General features: G+C 46.8%; 1 protein-coding gene across 4 annotated transcripts in view; it reads right to left on the bottom strand.

Annotated features, from left to right (window-relative positions):
* Window positions 1-12,583: 12,583 nt before the first annotated feature.
* The window catches only part of NOD1 (nucleotide binding oligomerization domain containing 1), a 45,743-nt gene continuing 36,373 nt past the window's right edge, over window positions 12,584-21,953 (bottom strand). For 3 of the 4 annotated variants that reach the window (XM_039526488.1, XM_039526487.1, XM_039526489.1), the window contains exons 9-12: window positions 20,143-20,226; window positions 19,125-19,208; window positions 17,263-17,346; window positions 12,584-15,325 (exon numbers count right to left, since the gene is read on the bottom strand). In XM_039526488.1, the coding sequence (XP_039382422.1) occupies window positions 15,259-15,325; window positions 17,263-17,346; window positions 19,125-19,208; window positions 20,143-20,226 (319 nt within the window). In that variant the 3' untranslated portion in view covers window positions 12,584-15,258. Of the gene's footprint in view, window positions 15,326-17,262; window positions 17,347-19,124; window positions 19,209-20,142; window positions 20,227-21,953 lie in introns of those variants that run through there. The other variant, XR_005594722.1, reaches the window with a different exon arrangement.

The raw sequence follows: 21,953 nt of genomic DNA, 5'->3' as shown, positions 1-21,953 counted from the left end.
GCTTAGAGCTGAGGTAGCTGACACTATGCTGCTTCCAGTGTCGTGTGTGGAGCCGGAGAAAGGACATGACTGGAGTGTTGTACCTTCTGGTAATCTTTGGATGGCATAACTGTCTTTTTGGGATCAGTACAAATTGGAGCAGCCCTGAGACCCACTGTCCAGCCTCAGAATAATGGAGGTGAGAGGAGGATGGGGGTGGTAAAAGTGGCAGCCTCCTTTATGTATCTCTTGTCTCAGCTAGACCAGAGGGTGAAGCATCATATGTTAGTACATTGTTCATTTAATTCAAACTCTTGTGCTACAACTCATCTGTTTCTCTTAAAATGTAATGCTTCATTGATGTGTCCACAGTTCAGTTGTGAGTGGATTTCCTTATTACCCCAAATGGTCGTCAGTGCCCCACATCTGCCTCTTACCAGCAGGCAGAATGCTAATGGGAAAGCTTCCCTGGAGACGCGTTCGCTGCTAAAGGAGCTGATCACCAGACAGTGCAGCAGAAGAAGCAGGTGCTGGCAAACCAGCATACAAATGAGTTCTCTTCTCTGGTGAGGGTAGAGCAATTTGTACAGGTAAGTGGCTTCTGCAAATGTAATCCCTTGTTAGAAGAGGGCAGATAAGAGCCGATAGCTTATCTGGGCTGTGCACTGTGAGGTAGTGGTGGAAGGCCTAACAATGCCATTCGGACTATTACACCCTCACTTCCTGTCTGCACTGACGACCACATGCTGGCTATAGATGGTGGCGCTGTTGCATGTGCCCCATTGAGAGCATTTAGGTGCATGGTCATGTGGTGTGGTATGAGCTAGCCAGGGAGATCAAAAAGCGATTGGCATACCAGATTTCACTAGCATAGACAGTGGCTTATGGCCAACTCCTCATACTCGGTGCAAAATCAGAATAAAGGGCCTTTCGCAGGGGAACTATAGCTAGTTTGAGGAGGGAATAAAATCCTTTTTACCCCCATTCACTCCCAAACTGTTCTCCCTGTGATCAGTTTTGGCCATTTCTATGTAGACATTTCTCTACTGCGTACATCCTGATCCACTCCCAAACCAGCACCCAGGCTGTTGCAAACAGCCGTTGTGGTGCTCTGCAGTACACAAGGATACAGAACTGATTGCGGCCATTCATGCAGTGCAACACAGGCTCTACTGCATGATGACACTGCTGCTGGAAAGACTTCTCCAACTCATCTGTCAACTCATTGCGGTGTATGGACGAAACTTGGAACAAAACATCAACAGTGACAGCAGGATACAGTTTCCCAAATTGGAGAAAAGTGAGCCTAGAGAGTGGACAGCTGCAGTTAAAAGCCCCTTTCTGGAAAGAGTTTCTCAAGCCCTCTGTTGCCTTGTTGTTTAATTCCCTTCAGTGTGGCCAAGAGAGGTTCTAAGAGGTTTGGGGGAAACCGATCTGTCCTGGGAGTAACACTTTCTGGCAAATGCCAATTGTGTTCAGTTTTGTGGCTATGTTCCAGGTGGTGCTTTGTTGTGATATAGGTGGGAATCTGGAGTAGCTCCACAGGAGCCAATAGTTATTCCAAACTTAGACCAGTTTGCTTGAGAGCAGAATTTGGTCCTTCCCTCCTCCCACTCCTGGCCTATGTTGCTTCCTAGCCAGGGAGACAGTGTGGTCTGGTGTGTGGGGTACTGGACTGGAAGCCCAGGGACCGACCTGGGTTATATTCCTGGTTCTGCAACTGACCTCTTGCATGACCTTGGGCAAGTCACTTCACTGCTCTGTGCCTCAGTTTTCCCTTTGTTCTCTGTTCCCATCTTTCCTATTTAACTTGTAAGCTCTTCAAGGCAGGGACTGTCCCTCGCTGTGTTTGTGCCTTTGCCTTGAAGCACAAGCCTTCAATTCCATGTGGGCCTCTAGGCACTACTATAATAATAATAATAATAACCCCAGGCTGAGGTTTGCACAATACACAGTGGCCAGGTTTCTCCTCCTATTATATACTGATGTCAGAGTTAATTTGCCAGCTACTTGCAAACAAGTTCACTGTAACTGGAAAGTGGTTTAAAATGGCAGCATGGGGCAATATAAAGCTCTTTGCTATTAAGAAAAACTGACTATAAAACTCTCAGGTTCTTTCTGGGCTTAGCCCAAGTTTCCTCCATAGGCCATCCATCACCACACTGTGATGGGTGTCTAAGCAGCCCCTCCCCCCCACCCCACCCCCCAGGAGACCTTCTGGGGCAACCAATGTAAAGCAATAGCAGCAAAGCCAGTCAGGGAAATACAACTATTTATCACTGCTAAGATTCTTTCTGGGGGAGTCCATAGAGTTTAATACATGAATTATTCACACTCATGTCTTCACCAACAGGGAGTTGGCTATAATGCTGATGAAATGTGCCCACATTTTTTGCCACTGATTTTTTTTTCTTTTTTTTTTCCTGATCGGCTTTTGTTAAGCCTTAATTCCTTCGTTGTCATTAATGCATGTGCTCTTCTCTCCTGCCACCCCCCTGCCATTCTGGACACATGAAAAGAGAGCTTTATTGTGGAAGCAGTTGATAATTAGTCAGGATAACCATGTCTGGCTTAGCAACAGGAATTCCGCTGGAAATTATTCCAATCCAGCAGGTACAGAAGTTCATGTGCTGAATTTAAATTGGTGGCATCTGTTGGTTTCATACTATGCCTGACTACATATCACTAGAACACATCAGCTCTGCCTTCAATTAGTAGAGCTGTGCTTCATTGGGCTTGGCAATTAATCTACCGTAGATGCCTGTACCAGAATGTTAATCAGGTGCTCTAGGGATTACAGTGCACAAAGGTGGACCTTTTTTATGGGGCTACTGGCATGAAATGTTAGTGCTGCACGGTCTACAGCTGGGCCCAAAGTTCAGTTGTGGTTAAACTTGTCTGCCTTGCATGTGAGGATTAAGCTACATTTTGGCCTGTGTGTTTGCCATACGTGTGTGTTATGGATGAGAGAGGGAGACCCTAATAGGAGCTAAAATTACTTACCAGCTGGAAGGGAAGGAGTAGCCTGCAGCAGTCCATGTCAAATGGCCACCTTAGGGAGGCAACTGTATTCCTCTCCTAGATTTAAAAGATCAGACGAGAGCTGGAAAAGGCTCTTTAAAGGAGACCAGGCAGCCCCAGAGAAGGAAGAGGAAGGATAATCTAGTCGTTAGGACACAAGGCGCTGACTCTGGAGACCCTGTTCTATGTATCTGTATCTCAGTTCCCTTCCTCTTTGACGTTGGGCAAATCACTGAGCCTCTCTGGTCTCTGTTTTCCATCTGTAAAATGGTGATCATAGCACTCCCTTTGCTCCCAGGTTATTGTGAAAATAAATAGATCAAAGATTGTGAAGTGCTCAGGCAGTATGGTTATGGGAGCCATATAAATAAAGTCAAACCTCGCAATAACATGCCCCGCCATAACGCGAAATCGCATATAATGCGATCACAGGTTGGCTCCCCTTTAAGGTATAATGCAGTATGGTACTGTACCAGTGGTCCCCAACATCATGGCAGGAGAGAGAAGCTGCAGCCCCGCACCTGCCGGGGACAGAGAATTCCGAGGCTGCTGGCGCCGGTGCTCTCTGTCCCCGGCAGGTGGGGGGCCGCAGCTCCTCTCCCCTACTGGGCACTAGGCAGTACACCTCAATGCACCGCTTTGGGGACCACTGAAAAACTGACTGGTTTGAAACCCCACTATACTGCGACCCCACATTTAGTGCAATGGAATTTTTTGGACCTCAAAGGTCACGTTATAACGGGGTTTCACTGTAGTTTAAGATGGAGAAAATAGTTGAAAGGGCTGAATTCCCAACTCTCTGATGGCCAAGGATCTGTAGAGAAAGCTCTGTGAGATTTTTCAGAGATGGCTAACATCTTCCTATCCCCTGTGACATTTTCTGTAGTAAACATCCAGATTTCTGAATGCCAGCTAGTTTTTGTACTTAAAATGTACCGTAGGCATTTCTATTGGGGGTGAAGAGAAAGCAGGACTGGTCCCCAAACAGCAGATGGGGGTGGGGGCGCATATCTCTCCCTTCTGTCCTTGCAGATTCACTGGAAATGAACTTGTCTAAGGCGGGGCTTAGAAATGGAGAGAGGTGTGAATGAAAATCCCTGTAATTGGTATCCCAGGCAGTAACCAGGGCAGGGACAGCCATTGACTAACCTGAACTCAGCTGCATGTGTCACAGGCACCTACTGGTGCCAAAAAGTGTCCTCACGAACCCAGAGTATGGCTAGAACCTTGCTTGAGGAGAGGGGGTGTTTGTGTTAGGGAAGTGGAGCGATGATAAAGGATTCTGTTACAAATGATTTGTTCCATGTCATCACTGTGATGTTTGGGAAACAAAAACAGAAAAAGGGATGGGATTCCTACCCCTCTCCCGCCCAGCTCGCTGTCTCTGCATGAACAGCCCAGGCTGTAAGTGTCACAGCCTGTACTGATAAATCAAGTTTGTCCTTTCAAAGTTAGGATTGCAGAGAGCAACAAGGCAAAGATTGGTGCCTGCCCTAGCTATGACTTCTGCTCCTTCAGCACAGGCTGTAATACTGTTCTCGATGCCGTGCCTCTTCCTTTAGCTTGGCTGTCCTACGTGCCCTCAGCTTTGGGAAGTAACACATGTGGCAAGTTCTGCTAACGTAACCACTGCTGAGTTGGAGAGTGGTGGTTGTAGGGACAAGGAAGAATGCAGGTTAAATCAATGTCCTCCTGAAGGACATTGGAACAGTCCCCTTGTCCCTTAAATAATTAAACCAAACAAGAGACAGGCATGAATTTCTCTGTGGCTGCTCTCCATTCCACTGTAAGCACGGCAGAAATCATTGCTACCCATAGAGTTGCCTCTAGGATTTAGGAAGCTCTAGTCAAATGGACCAAGTATCTCACTGCTGTGATGTCAGTGCTTTTGAAGGCCTCTTCTCTTGGCTGTTCTTATCTGCATCTTCAGATAAGTTTTGTGACAGCCCTGGATCAATGTTTCATTTTCAGGCTGTGCTTACTGGATTTCCTTAATATGATGGTGTTTCAAGGGGCATGCACTGAGCCCGCTGCCATTGCTCTGACGCCTGCTCTGCTCTCACAAGAGGGACAAAGGAAAGTCAGGAGAACTCAACAAAGCTGTAGGACATGCCTGACGTTTACTGTCAAAGCAGAATTACAGCAGCTACGCAGCCGGCTTCATGCAACGTTGTAAAGCGTTGCTGTTGGTATGGGCATTAATCTTGCTCCGAGATGGGCGAGTCTGTCGCAAAATGATTCGCGATGTTGCTGGCTGAGGTTTTTCTGTTCCGTTCACATGCATTGTCTTACTACTAGCCAAATGTGAAATAGCAAGAAGCCTCTCAAACACCATCCCCTCAGTCTCGCAAAAGAGTTCTCCAGCTTCTCATGTAATAAAGCCTCTGTTTTTGGAGTGGGATGAGATCGGGGTGTGTGTGGGGCTGTTAGCAGAGAGGGCTTGCCATAAATAAGTAATTGTATAAAACTCATAGGCAGTAGCAAGATGACTCGCTCCCTCTAAAGGCAGCAGGATAAACAAGATTTGACTGGATTCCATCTCTTGCTGCCACTGATTTCAGTGAGAATGGCAGGCACTCGGTGCCTCAGGCTTTGGCCCATTATTTAAGTGATGTTTAGTGTCAGGCTTCTGCGTAGCTTTCCTTCCCCCATTACAGATCTGTCTGTGTGAGTGTGTCCAAAATTCACAGATTGCTTCTCTGTGTATTGTCAATGTTGTTCCTGTCCAGACTTCACATTTTCACAAAGAACAAGAAACCTAACCACCCTCCCCCAGACGCCTATGCTAAATCGCTCTGCTTCTGACTTCTCACCTTAGGCTGAGGCCAGAAAACCCACACCTGCGTTTGACAACGAAGGACTTAGAATGGTAGGCCCATCCGTAGGACACATTGCCAGGCTCTGACTCGCCCTGGCAGAGAGAAAATACAGAACATCAAAGAGAGATGGGGCACACTCTTGGGCTTTTATTTAAGCAGAGTTGGTGTCAGCCATATACCTAGGAGTGTGTCTATAATGGACTAAGCAGCGCTCGCCTGCTGCCCTCTAGTGATCTATTAGTGTCCCCGTATCCCATGTCAGCAGGCTCGACTTGAATTTTTGTTCTGTACTTGAAAGATGACTGACATAGCTGGGGAATAGAGACCATAGCTGCGAAAGGAGCAGGGTAACTATATAAGGGAAGGAAGCAACTCTAACCCCCTCGATGGGGCACAATAACAAAGAAGTCTTAAAGAATGAATAGGAAGATAAGATCTTCAGTGCTTGTTCTTTAAAATCTAGGTTAAGGCAAAGAACAGCAAGTAGAGGTGACAACACTGGTTGAATGAGGTGGAAAGGAGGAACCACTCTCAGAATTTTTCAATCTGTATCTTGATCTTCTGTTTGCAATCCTGACCTATACATTTAGCGTTTATTTTTGTAAGATACAGTGCTTGTTTCACTGCCTATGGGCACACAAAACCAGAAAGAAACATCTGAAAATTACAGCTTAGGTTGCCTCAGTTCATCAAAGGCAAACTCACAACACTGCCACCTCCCCTACACCTGAACCCTACCCAAAAGGAGATTAATTACAAAAATAATCAAAACCACAGCCCCTACGCTAAGAGTTTTGACCTCTAGAAATGAGAAGTGCTAGAGCCTCAGCGAAGAGCATTAGTGACTTCACTATTGCAATTGATTTTATGTGGGTGCTCAGATACTGCAGTGATGGGCAGCAGTATAACTGCCAACAGAAACGAAACAAACCAAACCCATCTGCTCAGAAAAAGGCCTGTATAACTAGACCTTGCAGCATCCCCAGAAGCAGAGCAAACTCCCAGAAAGTGAGGAGGGGATTGATTAACCAGGCACCCAGCCACACTGCTGTTTGCAGAGGTCTCCTATTACTGCATTTTCTGGCTTTCTTCCACGTGTCACAGGAATTGAATTTGTCTCTCCTGGGCTCATTGCGAGTGGATTTAAGTTCAGCACAAAGTGTAATTTGCTCTTGGATTGCAGCCCACACAACTGTTCTCTGCTAAGATGGAAACAGCTCATGGACTGTGCTTTGACGTGATTACATTGACCCACGCCGGGCAGCTCCCTGAGGACTTGAGTGACGCATTGGCTATTCAGTGTTAGGGGAATAGACCTACCAGTCGGTTCATGGCTGTGAGCCAGGGGAGGGCAGAATCACACAGTTTAGGGTTGCAATTGAAGGAACCTGTAGGATGACTGCTCCCCAAGCCAGCTGTGACAACACTCTAAGCTCAATTTTGACCCCACACTAACCTGATCATCAAAATTTAAACCGTTGAATCATGCTTCTTGGGAAGCTTCATGTTCTGAGCACAAAGCTCATTTGAAATGTCTAGTGAGGCAGGTGGGCCGACTGCCTCAGGGACTTTGTTATGGGAGTTGGAGACTTTCACCTCCAGGGCTTTAGTTCAAATCCAGCCTTGGCTGGTCAGTGGCTGATGGCTGTTGAGAGCTCTGTGAAATGAGTTGTCCCAACCCAATTCCTAGGATAACTGTGCCCGCATCACCAAATCACTAGTGAGAATAATTGGTAGCCTCTGCAGAAAAGTCACAGGCTGAATAGGCATTGGAGACACCCGGAGAGCTGGTGCCTTGCTATTTGTGTGTGGATCCTTTAAGAGCATGCTACATGTAGCTGTCTCTCTCTCTCCCTCTAACTCTGTGTAGGGATAATTCTGAAAGCAGCAGCGCCCCATAGTGTGCAGGTTCTGGAAGTGCTTGTGATGCTGCAGTCAGAGCAGAAGCAAGGTCATGCATGCCCTGAGAGGCTGTGGACAAGGTGAAAGAAACAAGTCAGAAAAGAAGAGCTAACAGACCCTGGGAACTAATGAATTAGAGTAATAAAGCTGCTTCCCTGTGAGTAACTCTGAAGTGCCCTCTTCTGAGTCAGTCAGCTTCTCTTCCCGTCTTTCCTACCCTACTGTCCTAAGCTACACCCAGCCCAGCTTATTGTTATTGACCGTATGCAGTACGTTGGGAAGCTTGTGTAGACCCAGCTGGCACTAGCCCAGGTTCTTAGCTAGATGACCATCCCCTTTCATGGGCACCACATTTGGATGCTCTGCTAGCAGATAACAGAAGTGGCTACTGGCTCTTCTCTCTAGTGACACTTGAATTAATTCCCTTCAATGCCCCCAAAGGGAAGTTGCTGAGCTGGTATTGGCCATGCAAAGATACCCCACCTTTGTTTTTCAGGTGATGAGCTGGTGTAACTGTCCATTAGTGCTAAGGGGGCTTCCAGAACTCCCCACTGAGTTCTTGAGGAAAAGGTTGAAGGTAGCCTTCCCCTCTACCCCCCGTTTGCTATGATCAATATAAACCTTTTATGGCCTGATACTCAAAAGGTACTGAGTAGCCATAGCCTCCACCGCCTTCCTTTAACTTTGCGGGTACTCGTCCTGTCTCAGGCCACTAACATCTGGGGTGGGTGAAAGATGGTGCTGCTAGTCATGGTGACTGAGCTCCTCCATTTAGCCACCAATGAGGTACAGCATAGGCGGCAGCAGGGTAAGCAGCCCATACTGCCTGGCTAATATGCATAACTCTGCTCTACAGGGACCCTCTGCAGGACAGAGGGGGTGGTTTGGTTGCCATGCCCCATTCAGTACTTGATCTCAGCTGAGACTGTAAACTGTGTGGCTTTGTGATCAAATACTTGGCCACTAGGCATTGGACTGAGATTCTTCAGCTTTAAGGTCAGAAAGGACCATCATGATCATCTAGTCTGACCTCTTGCACATTGCAGGCCACAGAACCTCACCTGCCCACCCACCCACTCCTGTACTAGACCCCTAACCTCTGCCTGAGATACTGAAGTCCTCAAATCATGATTTAAAGGCTTCAAGTTACAGGGAATTCACATTTACTCTTGTTCAAACCAGCAAGTGACCCAGGCAAAAATCCCCCAGGGTCTCTGCGAATTTGACCTGGGGAGAAATTCCTTCCTGACCCGAAACATTGCAACCACTTAGACTGTGAGCTTCCCCACCCACCCCCAGACAGCTGGGAAAGAAATGTCTGTAGTAACTCAGAGCCCTCCCCACCTAGTGTTCCATCTCTGGGACCACCAACTCTATTCTGAGTTCCTAAGCAGACCGCAGCTAGTACAGACTTTGTCAGAGCCTTGCTGATGTCCTCCCTGTGCCGTTGCTTCTCTCAAGTCCACAAGAGGAGGTATGTAGAGCTGGCTTGCTCTTAGTTTTAAAATAATCATTGCACAAAATGATTTTAATGTCTCAGGTTTGCTGGGGGCAGGAGGAATAACATGAGTGTTAGGGGGGTAGTTTTTGAATGACCTGACAGGATTTGAAGGCAGCTCTAGATGTGGAGCTTGCTCCCTGTCCCCATCTAATGAAGAGGGTTTTTTAATTCCCTTTGGCATACAGGACTTGATTGGGGATGGATTATTCTGATTGAGTTGTATGCCCTGTTTGTTAGGTCAGTCAATGCCATTTAGGGAATATGTTATACATACTCTGCCAATCAGCTTGATTACAGCTGTCCCTTCATGAAGCTCCAAACCACCCAGTTCCTAATGTATGTTGTTTTACACGTGTGCCTTGTGAAGGGTGTGTGGATTTGGAACTATAGAAAATGATTGTCCCCTGTACCATAGAGCCTCCTTTCAAATTGTAATAGGGAACTGGGCCCAGTTACTTCAAAACCCCGTGACTCAGGGCTTTACCTGATACTTCTTTTCATTTCAGTGTTTCAAGAGTGGAAGGGAGCTCAAGCTTCCCTCAGCCAGGGAGATCCACCGTCAACAAGTCAGGCTCAACCGAGGACATTTCCTAATACCTGTAGCTATGGCAGGATCCCTCAGTCTGCTTGTAGCTTAGAAATCTGGCATCAAGAATAGGACTTACCCCCATCTCCTCCAAATAAATAACATTGTAGGAGACTGAACTGTTTCTAGTGGCAGCTGAGATGCTGCCCTGAGGAAGCTAACAGCCAGCAGCAGTGTAAAGATGAACTGAGACAATCCCTGAATGCAGCAGGAGGTAGCCCTACCAGCAGTACATTTTCATCTGTCATGCTCTTTTACATCCCCTACCGTGATAGGTAACCTGCCCTTGGGCTGCTGCTCCTGTCTTCTCAGGGAACGTACGTTTTGTCGTTACTTCCCCTTCTAGTTACTATCGCCTTTCCAGGCTTCTACAGCCTCAGTGCCTATGGCCGGGTATGCTCGGAGTTAAACTCCTTGGCTCTTAAATGCTGTTGTCTATGGCACAAGGTTTTATGAAAGGCAGGGGATGCTAAGAGTGTCAGAGTCTAGCTCAGGTAGCCAAGGTGATAAACAAAATGAAATGAACAGGGGACAGAAATGGGTTCTCCTGCTTTTAGCATTCTGTAAAATTCATGGGTTTAGATCTGGCATGGGCTGGAAGGGAGGCAATGATTCTGTGCAGCTCCTGTGTTAAAACGGCAGAAGGCTGCGCACAATAACTTTATTGGAGCATTACTAGGAGCAGAATCAAACTGTTAAAGATCCACATCCGTTTCACTCATGCTAGAGAAGTGGTGTGTCCTGGAGCACAGGGGCAATGCTCTGGGCATAATATACACTGGCTTTTAGTGCAACAGGAAACTCCTGGGGGCATCTCACCCCTTGCATTATCCTTCTAGTAGCAACTATCAATATGAAGGAGAGTGTCTACTGGACGCTATAAGGCCTGTTCAATGCTGCACTTCATACATCCTGACCTTATATTAAGAACCAACTCTTAAATGCTTGTTTAAAAACAGTTTCTGGGTGATACTTACACATCAGCTTGTTCATGGTATTAAAACAGCTTTTAAACATTCGCTCTGAACACAGGGTTAGGACTGAATGTGCAGAAGTGTGAGTGTGAGTTGAACCAGGTTGTTCCAAAGGCCAGTGCGTTAGTCTTTGTACAAAGCTGGGATGTGTGTTTCTAACAAACCTGCTAGGCCTGTGCCAGCCAAGTACAAATGACACTTTCCTGAGCCAGTGGGGAGTCCACCCCTGGGACGAAGGGGAGCACATGGCGATTGCTAGGGTCATCTCATGAGCAGGACTCCACACATGAAGCACTGTAACAGTGCAGGCTGAGGGGCTCTGCCCATGCCCTCTGCCTGGCTAGTATGGCCCACAGTTTGGCCAGCTGTAGGTCCCCTCCAGGAGGGCTGATTGTGCACCCACTGAGCAGCTGCAACTGCTCTTCCCACCAGGTGAAGAATTTTCATGAATCGCATTCTGTAGCCTGGGCTACACTGTCTCATCCAGGGCTGAATCTACCCAGTGTGTCTCTGGCAGGTCTGAAATAAACCCCAATGAATCACACAAGCAGGCTAGAGAAGCTCTTAAAAAGCTGTTTATTAACAAAGGGATGAAAAAATACATGGTTCTGTAGAAATGACTAAGTAAATTCATTCCAAGTTTAAAAATATGTATTTAATTACAATCTAAGTGTCTTTCTCAGAGACCTGGTAAACCAGGCCCCCTTTGTAGGTGGCCAAGCTATAGCTTGGGAGCTCACTGCAAATAGCCCATTAAGTCTATGAAGAAAAAAGTGCAGCCCAAAACTCTGTGCCAGGAAATTCAAGCTTCTCCACGCACGGCAGCCACGTTCTCCCTAAGCTGACGCTATGAAGTAATGCGGGAAATAAATCGCTGTCACGGCTCCACTTGGAACAGAAATCTGCTAGGGCTTCAGAATTAACAATACAGCCTGACCTCTGCCCACAGTCAAGGCGCAGTCCTCTGAGCTCTCTGTATGTGGGTCCTCCTTTGATGCTAATGGTTAGTTGGACAGGCGTGTTTAACAGGCCCACAGTCTACAGCAGGTGGTTTCTTAACACAAGGCCTGTTGCTGCAGGCATTTCCTGCCAAACGCAGTTCAGCAAACACTATGCCCCGCAGTAAGTGCTTGCAGCATCGGAGCCACGCTTTGTAACAGGTTTGCATGTAACAGGTTTGCACCAGCACTACTGTCAAACCCTAGTGCAGAAGAAGCTGAAGGGAGAAGCCCCAACAGGCATATTAAATTCATGGACATTTTGTATTTTCACATCAGTAACTGGTCAGCAAAAGGAGGACAAGGCTTGGAACATGAAAATGCATTTCCCCCCCCCTTGCTGATGCTCTAGGGTTTAATTCTGCTATCAACACCTCCTGGGACGTGCTGAGCACAGTAGGAACTAAGGGGACTCACTACCTCCTGGGCTCACGCCCTTTCTTGGTGGTGGTTGTATCTGCCACCTGGCGAGGGATAGGAAGACCTTAGTGTGACTTAGGTGTGCAGTGTAGACATAGCTACGCTGTTGTAAGACTACGTCCCTAATGCTGTGCCATTGTAGCTGCTCTTTGTGGCCAGGAGAGAGCTCTCCTAACACCAAAATAAAACCACTTCCAATGAGGGGTGGTAGATTCGTCAGCAGGAGAGTCTCCTGCCAACAAAGTGGTGTCCACGCGGGTGCTTTTTGTCGTTAAAACTTTTGTCGTTGAAGGGGGTATTTTTCCACACCCCTGAGCAACAAAAGTTTTAACAATGAAAGTGCCAATGTAGACATAGCCTAAGAGAAAAGTGGGCTTTTTTTCCCTAAAAATAGCCTTTAACAGGATTTTTTAAACTATTTTGTGTTGGCAGATGTTTTTACAGTTAAAATATACTGCATGTCTAACTGTGCACCTCTCTGCTTCAGTAGCCAGTGGCCCAGATGCATGAATCATTCCAGTTAGCTGATTTATCTAGGAAGACATGGAAATGTCACTTCACCTCAGTGGGAGGAGAGCCACATCACTGACATAACAGCTAGTGAGAAAAGCCCACTGAAAATAACAAATACTAATATTTTTCTTTACAATGTTTGAAAGTGTGTTTTAGGGGAAAAGGGAATAAATGGGGGTGGGAAAGAAGAGGGTGCTACTACCAAAAAGAGGTGGGTGTGGATTTAAAATAGAAAGAAAACCATTTAACTATTTTTACTTTGTGGAGATCTAAGATTGTTTTTACTAGAACCTACGCCACAGCTTCCTTTGTTCCTTCATCCCACCCAGCTCAGTGGGCAAGTTAGTAAATGGAGAATCCAGCAAGCGCACACACACCCACGTATTTTGAGTTTTTTGGGTTTGTTTTTTTTAAATCTATCTATGAATGAAAATGTATTTAACTAAAGGAAAATTAAGGAACATAGACACCATGCAAAAGCTTAGTCAAATACTTTGGGTGCTTCAATGCTTGAGATGCATTATGAAAATCAGGTCCTTTTTAAAGTACTGCACACCTGCCCTCTGAGAATCAGGCTTTTTTAAGGCATCTCAGGTTGGGCTCCCAAAATCACTAGTTCCTACTGAAAATCATTTTGCTTCTCACTTGTCTAGCTCACGATTGTGGCTTGTCATTCCAATCTCCCTCCATCTCCTACCACCACTCTCAATGTTTCTATTAATTCAGGTAGGACTGGCAGGGACGTCTTACGTTCGCTAACAGTTTTTAGCACTTCCCTGTTGTTGGGAAAGAGATTTCTGCTCAACTCAGTTAGTTTTTCAGTTCTACTTTCTCCATGCTGCAGCTAGCTCTTTGCTGTTGGTGTGTTGCCAGCAGCAGCCTGTCAGAGTCCAAGACCCGAAGGGACCATTGTGATCACCTAGTCCAGGGGTTCTCAAACTGGTGTACCGGTGCCCCCTTTCACACAGCAAGCCTTGGAGTGCGACATCCCCCCCTGCCACCTTATAAATTAAAAACTTTTTTTTATATATTTCACACTATTCTAAATGCTGGAGGTGAAGCACAGTTTGGGGGTTGAGGCTGACAGTTGGGTCACAACCCCCAGTTTGAGAACCCCTGATCTAGTCTGACCTCTTGTACAACAGAGGCCCTCAAACTTCCCGTAACATAATTCCTAGAGCAGATCTTTCAGAAAACTATCCAACCTTGATTTAAAAATCATCAGTGATGGAACCATTTACACAGGGGTGGGGTGGATTCTCCAATTGCTAATTATTCTCATTAAAAATGTATACCTTGTAAGTCCAGTGTAAATTTGTCTAGTATCTGAAGCTAGAGGCCAATTCTTCAAGTTTATCTCCAGAATCCCCCAAAACTGAACACTGTGTGGTCTGTATTGAGACAGCCCCTATAATTACAGTCTAACAAAATGTCAGGAGTGTTGCTGAGTATCTGGGGGAAGTTGTGTGAATTAGCTCCACTAAGGAGTATTAAAAATAACCAATGCCTTAAGTCCAAGATCCTGCTTCTCAGGAGTGCTGAGCACCAGGGCTGGCTTTAGCAAGTGTGGGGCCCGATTCCTGGGGCTTGTACTCACCGGGCGGCGCTCCCAGTCTTTGGTGGCACTTGGGATTGCTGGCCAGGAGAGGGGGGCCACGGGGCTCCAGCCAGGAGAGCGGGGCCGTGGGGCTTGCAGCGCTCCGGCCGGGGTCGCAGGGCTGGGGGCTTTGGCTGGGGTTGTGGGGCCACGGGGCCGCCGTGCTCTGTCTGGAGCTCCAGGCAGGAAAGCGGGGCCGCGGGGCTTGCCGTGCTCCGACCAGCGCTCTGGCCAGGGAAGTGGGGCCGCTGAAGACCACGGCAGAGTGGACCGCTGCCAGTGTGAGTAAAAAAATTTTTTTTTAAGGCATCTAAGGCGCGGGGCCCGATTCTGGGGAATTGGGGGAATCGGCTTTAAGCCGGCCCTGCTGAGCACCCACACCTCCATTGACATTTGATGGGAAAATTAGACCTCAGGTACCAGGCAGGAACGAGTATCAGTGCTGAAGGCAACAGCAGAAAATGCCTGGCATGGATGGCTTACAGTTCTACTCAGGATCTCCCAATGCTCACAAGCTTTTCCTCAGTCCACTGCAGATATTGCTGTGAGCTTGTGGCTCTTGCACCCTTAATTGTGCATATAAATAAGCTATAAAGAGACTTATTTACATAATACATCTATATCCATGTATCAAAGTACATAGAGCTGCCAGGGGTTTGGTTTGGTTTGGTTTGATTACGCGGACATAGCACTTTTGTAGGGTGTTTAGACAATTTGCTGTAGTTCTCTAAGGCACTGTCCCACTCAGCAGAAGGGTGGAGTAACAACACAGGCATCTTACTGGCGGGAGAAGGGTAGAGTGTTCTGAAAAAGCCAGTTAATCAGACTCTCTTACATGCTGTGACGTCCCCAGTGCAGCTTGGTAACCCTGCCTTGGTAACCCTGCAGTCTCCAAGTGCTGGAACAGGACTTGTAACACTCAGCTTGGCCAAACTGGAAAGAACACACTCAAAAGCAAATAATCCGCTCTTCAAAGGCTTTGGCCTCTTCCTGGTTGATCGGGTTCCCATTTAAGCTAATATGGGGGTGGGGGGAGAGAAAAAGGAAACAAAAAATGAAGAAGTTTTGCTTATTTTGCACTTTTTGGTAATTTCATGTCTTCTGCTTTTTCAAGTGTTTGGAGTGGCAATCAAAGTTTCCTAGGCTACTCACTCACCAAATGTGCATAGCTGGGCACCAACCCCAACTGGAGCTCCCCCCTAACTAGGTCACACTGTAGTTCTGATGGGACACGGGGGCAAGATTGTCTAAAATTAGTTTCTCTCTAGGCACCCTAATGTGCTGAGCACCCACCAGCTCCCATGTAAGTGAATCAGAGCTGGTTGGGTGCTCGGTGCTCTTGACAACCCAGGCCCCTTATTAGAGAGGTAGAAGGCTAACTTAGCCAGCCAGCATTAGATGTTTTAGCTTTATGCTAGTCAAGGTGACTCTGCAGTTGGAGTAAGACAATCCCCTACTGCTTTGAACTGCCCAGGAGGTGAACGGTATGTTTGATTACACTATGGCAGTATGAAAAGAGGGATCCAGCTGACTAAGGTTCCCCAGGTGCGGGAATCTTGTGTAACCAAATGAACAGAGACTTGATTATGCTTTCGCCCTCATTATTCCTTATCCTCCTGAGCAGAGCAAAATATACTAAGGGCAACTTAATTTGCTGAGATGTTTCCGTTAGTATTTTTTTTTTTAATAGTGATATTCCTTTAGGTCAACATTTTCAATTGCTGCTGCCTAAAGTTATGCCTCTGTACATAAATAGCCTGGTTTTCACATCCTACCACTACTCAGCACCTCTGAGAAACAAACCACTTTGATTTAGAAACCTAAATATAGACTTGGGAACCTTCCTTCAGTTTGAAAATATTAGAGGGGGTGGGTGAGTGACAAACAGTGAGAGAAAACGTGTACACACACCACACGCCCCAAGTGCAGCTCCGTAACAACCCCTCCCCCATGCCTGCTGCAGTGGAACACAGGTGGTGACTGACAAGCTTTCAAAGTAGAAACATCGTGGCCTGGCACTTAAGAAAAAAAAATATTTTTTTTAAACAAAATGTACGTTGTACAAAATCACGGCCTGAAAGCAGTAGCGCTAAAAATAGCCCAATTCTACTGGCTATTCCACTCCTAGGAGCTGGCAGAAGGAACGGTTTTTGGCTTTCTATCTCAAAACACAAGTGGCTTGTGATGCCTGCCTAATCTAAAACAAGCAAATCTTGCAAAAAGTTAATCTCCTTGTAGCTTAGCACCTTGACTGTGCATGGAGTGCTGTCTGAAAAAAGAAAATCAAAGCACAAATTCTGTGAACCAAATTATTAATGTTAATTAAATGCAGCCATCACCTGCTTGTCTGGCTTTGGCTCCTTGGTAGCAGAAACATGTTGAGAAGAAAGCTTGAAAATAATATTCAGATCGAACAGAACTCAGGCTACAAAATTAGGCCCTGATTCGTCCAACACCTATGCATGTGCTTTGCTTTCTCCAGGAAAGTGATCAGATTGGAGCCAAAGGGACTGCTCACGTGAGCAAAGCAGAGGTGTAAGTGTTGGAAGGGGCGGGTCCTTCAAAATCTGAATCCCACAGGCTGGAGATACAACATCCCCACCTAGAAATTTGCTCTAAACCAGCAGTTCTCAACCAGGAGTCCGGGGCTCACTAGGGCTAAGGGCAGAAAGCACAAGCAACTTTGCTTTGTGGGACCTCAGGCAACTGCCCTGCTATCTACCCCGTTATGCCAGCCTTGGCTTTTAATCCACTGGATATGCAGAAAAACAGTTATGGCACAAGTGGGCCGTGGAATTTTTACAGCATTTGGTTGGGGGGAGAGAAGAGGGCCGCAGAAAGAAAAAAGTCAAGATCCCCTGCTCTAAATTCTGATTTACTGCAAGTGTCGTATGGTCAAAGCATTTGAAAGGAAAGTGTTACGAAGCAACCCTCTGACGGGTGGGATCTTACCAGATTTCTTTAATGGTTGTGTTCTCCTGGAGACCTTCGCTGAGGAATTTGGCCCCTTTGGCTGTAATCTGATTCTGGATAAGCCTAAAAATAAAGCACCATGTCAAACAAATGGTTTAGCTCTGACTTGTAGCATCCCCTCTCTTGCACACTGGGGGTATTCGATGTAGAAATCAACAGTGGGAGGTAAGCTCTGCTTGACACTGATGAGCAGGGTTCACTGTTTGCCAAGAAGAGGTAGTTTCTGATTACCATCTGCATGGATGGCATGCCAGCATCAGACAATCTCCCCAACAGCTGTGCTACTACCAGCAAAACCAAGAGTCTTAGAGCCTCTTGATTTTGAAGTGTTTGCATGTGTGTTTCAGGGTTAGTGAGCTGAATTATGCAATTGATGATGCATCTGCTGTTTGGTAAGTGAGAGCTGATTCGTATCAGTGTGGATTTATGAACACTGGATCTATTGATACATGAAAAGTTCTTTACGCTGTTGCTTTAGTCCATCATAATTATATTTTCTACTTAACGAAGACTCTTCATGGCGTAGCAGACCAATTTTGTGCATAAATCCTGGGGCAGGCAGGGTGTTTAGTGGTCACTATTTGCCATGTGAGCAATCCAAATGGGAGTCTCTTGAGTATCAGGCCAGCAAGGATTGGGATCTCTTTGGAGACACTGCACCAAACAGCCCTAGTGTCAGCAAACGCAACTCCCAGTGAAGTCAACAGGAGTTGCCACTGCTTACGTCAGGGATGAAATAAGGTCAATATATTCCCCCTTGTGTGGGCCAGGGGGGAAAGTGTGCACCACATATTGTTCACAGGTGACCCTTCCAGCAAATTAGTTATGAGCTACAGGTATTAATTCCAAATGGAGTTCTGTCTAGTCTATGGTTTGAGGAAGAAATGTAGCTGCAGTAATATATAGGTAAGATGCTCACTCACTAGACAAACCACACTTGATATAAAGAGTTGAAATTGAAAGATACAAAAGACATAAGGATAGAAAAGGAGACAGCATGGGATCCTCATTAACTGCTCTAGAGTAGAACTGTTGTCTCAAATTCAAAAACTACCCCCTGCTGAAATAGTGTAAAAATACTCAGCCGAGGCGACCACCACCCACCTTGTAGCTTGTCATGATATGCCACACATACTCTAAGCTCCCGGGATTGGCAGAGATTCAGGACTCAGCTAGAAAATCAAATTAATTCTCAAAAATCTCTCTCAGTGGGGAGAAAAGGAAGAATTGCCTTGAAGAGCTTTCTGAACTTGGCCAACAAATTGAAATGCTTTCAGCTACTGGAAGAATATTTGGCTCAGTCTCAAGTACAAATATCTACCCTGGTCAATTTGCCATTTCAAAGCATCAGGTAGCTTATCCTGGCTTTCTTGGATATAAACTTGTCCACTGGCAGCAGCACCCAGGCTTTACTGTGCCCGCTCTGGCCCAAAGGGTGCTGGGCTTCCACTATTTTAAGGCAGATTTATAATAAACTATGGCCAAAATGTTCAAATGTAGTTGCTTAAAAGCTAAGCACCCTAAATCAGGGCCCCTTTTTGCTTTCAGAGGTGCTGATTCTCCAGAGCCTCTACTCTTTGCAATAGGAGCCGCAGGTGCTCAGGACGTTTACTGAGGCATCTAAATGCAGATTCAGGTGCCCAACTTCATGCATGTTTTTTCAAAAGTTTAAAACAAAAAAAGCAAAGCAGCAGCTCAGTTTCACCCACATAGTCCAGGAGTGCCCGAACACGTCCAGGCACTGCAGAGACGGCTCGCTGGGACCTGCATAGACTTGGAAGTTGAAGTTTTTATGTGATGGCTGACAAAGAGCCACGCTTGTCTAAATGTAATTAACTCACCATAAATGCGCTAGCTTCTTGTTGACTCTCAGCATCTCTGCAAAATTCTCTGCAGCTTCGTCATCTATCGCATTTTTAGTCAACCTAATTAGGAGAGAGTGTTTGTTCAGAAACTCTGTTTCCCATTTTAACATTTGCTACTCAATTATTTAAGAGCTGACAGTGCACTCTGCTTTGGACAAGCCACAAACAGTTCCTGTCCTGAGCAGCTTCCGAAGACTGGACACACACACTCCTCAGACAGAAGGTAGGAGAGGCAAAGAGACTATCTACTTGATTTTTATTAACAATGGGGCGGTGACATGGGTTAGCAGGTGTGGGCCTTGCAGAATGGGATGGGGATGTGTATGAGAGGGTAGATACAATGCACTGGAAGACATGGACAGATCCAGACATGGGAGTAGCATTGGAAAAGCCACGAAGGCTGTGGGAACAGACAAACAAAAAACTTATCTCACGTAACAAAAGTGATAAGAGACAAGACTCAGGTCTACACATAAAAAGCTGCAGTGGCACAGCTGCACTGCTGTAGCACTCCACTGAAGACATTATTATGCCAGCAGGAGGGCAGTTAATCCACCACCATGAGAGGCAGTAGCTAAGTCAACACAAGAAGCCTTCCCGTCAACACAGCGCTACCTGCACTTGGGGTTAGGTTGGTATAACTATATTGCTCAGAGGTGTGGATTTTTCACACCCCTGAGCAACGCAGTTATACTGATGAAAGTGAAGTGTAGACCTAGCCTAAAGATATGTCTATACTTCAAGCAGGGGGTGTGATTCCCAGCTCGAGGAGACATTCCTGCACCGGTTAGATAAGAGCTAGCACTCAACGCAGCTCTGGGAAAGACCTGTCATAAAGAACACATAATCGTCCTTTACCTTCACACCCATTCTAAAGTCAAATGATCATTATTTTCCAATGAGAAAGTAAACATAAGTTGCAGCTTTCCTTTGCAACTCCTTAACAATGAGTAAGGGGGCAGATATTTCCATAGAATGAATGGATATTGATTACCAAAATATTTTCACGGTGTTGTTGTGCTTCAAAGCTTCGGCAATGCTTTTGCCTCCCTCTGGCGTGATGCCATTGAATGCAAGACTGGGAAAGAAGAGAGAGGAATATATAAAAACAGCCAGCATCTCCATTTTACAAAAAAGCCTGAATTGTCTTTTAATCAATCCTAATACACAGCATATAGAGAGTGATTTACATGCTCAAAGGGCTCTACAAACTGTAACTAATTAAGACTTTACAAACAGAAGCATTTTAACTACATGCTTCTGTCACCGTCGTACAGCCTGGGTCCAACTCTGCCCTCAGTTACACAGGTCACAAGGTTTGGCATCAGAGAGTTGTACTTACAGGACTGACAGCAGAATTGTGACTGGTGGCTTTGAGTACCAGGGTGGAAAATGTTTTTGGCACCAGTGCCAACCCCACCAGTAGCTAATCCAAAAAACCCCCAAACCACCAGGGACCCAGCCAGCCATAAAGCTGCAAGTCTGTCACGGATTCCATGACTTTCCAGGACCTCCAGGACTTCTGCAGCAGCTGGTGCATCTGGCCCGGGGCCACCTGAGCAGCTCGGGCAGCCCCTGGGCCAGCTGCACTGGCCACTGCTGGGGCAGTCTTGGGCCATACCGCCCGCCTCCCCCAGCACCAGTGAGGGTCCCAGACCACGTGCCGCCACTCCCCCAGCTGCAGCAGGGGTCCCAGGCCACATGCCATCCTCCCCTCCCCCAGCATCTAGGCCGCCCTCCCACCCCAGAGCACCTGCGGTGCCCCCAGGCCGTCCACTACCCCAGAGCCCCCAAGATTTAGTCGGGTATATAGTACAAGTCATGGACAGGTCCCGGGCTGTGAATTTTTGTTTACTGCCCGTGATCTGTCCATGACTTTTACTAAAAATACCCGTGACTAAAACGTAGCCTTAATTATACATACACACAGTTTTCAGTGCAGACGATAGGGTTTTTAAATCTTTCCCTCTATCTTCAGCTACACATTGGTAAGGGTATCTGCCTAATACTAAGCTCCAAGTTTCAGGTCTTTAAAAAGCAGCTCTTCTAAGTCCCTCTGGAAGCTAAACATGAGGTGGCAGTATTGCAGGGATGACTAGTGAGATTAAGCCTTGTGCTAGCTAGCTGCCCAGGACTGGGCAACCACTTACCGTATATACTTGATCATAAGCCGCTTCATTTATAAGCCAAAAGATGGATAAGTAAAAATGGAAAATGTTTATGACCCGTTCATAAGCCAACCCTATAACTCAGGGGTCAGCAAACTTTGGGCCATCAGGATAAGCCGCTGCCGGGCTGAGATGGTTTGTTTACCTTGAGCATCCGCAGGCACGGAGGTAAACCTAAGTAAACAAAGTGTCCCGGTGCGCCAGCTGCTTACCCTGACGCGCTGGGACAGCAACTGGTGGGGAAATGTTTTTTGGGGGAAGCTGGGGATCAGAAGAGTAACCCCTGTGACCACCTCTCACATGGCACCACCCCTAGCCCAGGACCCCCACGCTCTCCCCATCCCATCCCTTCCCACCTTATCTGGGGAGGGCCAGGGGAGGATGACTCTGGCCTGGCTGGAGCTGCTCCGGCAGGCTGGGCAGCGCGGCCGCAGCCTGCTCCAGTGGGCCAGACCGGGCAGCACAGCCGCAGCATGTTCCAGCGGGCTGGGCCGGGCGACACAGTCACAGCCTGCTCCAGTGGGCCAGGTGGTGCGGCCGCAGCCCACTATGGTTCTCTGCAGCCTGCCAGCCCCAGAGCTGCAGCTGCTTTGGAGGCTGGAGGGAGAGCAGTGTGGCCAGAAGCAGAGAGACCTAT

This window comes from Mauremys reevesii, linkage group 2, assembly GCF_016161935.1.
Source record: "Mauremys reevesii isolate NIE-2019 linkage group 2, ASM1616193v1, whole genome shotgun sequence".
NCBI lineage: Eukaryota > Metazoa > Chordata > Testudines > Geoemydidae > Mauremys > Mauremys reevesii.
Note: the sequence above shows the minus strand (reverse complement) of the source record. Positions and strands in the feature narration are given on the sequence as shown.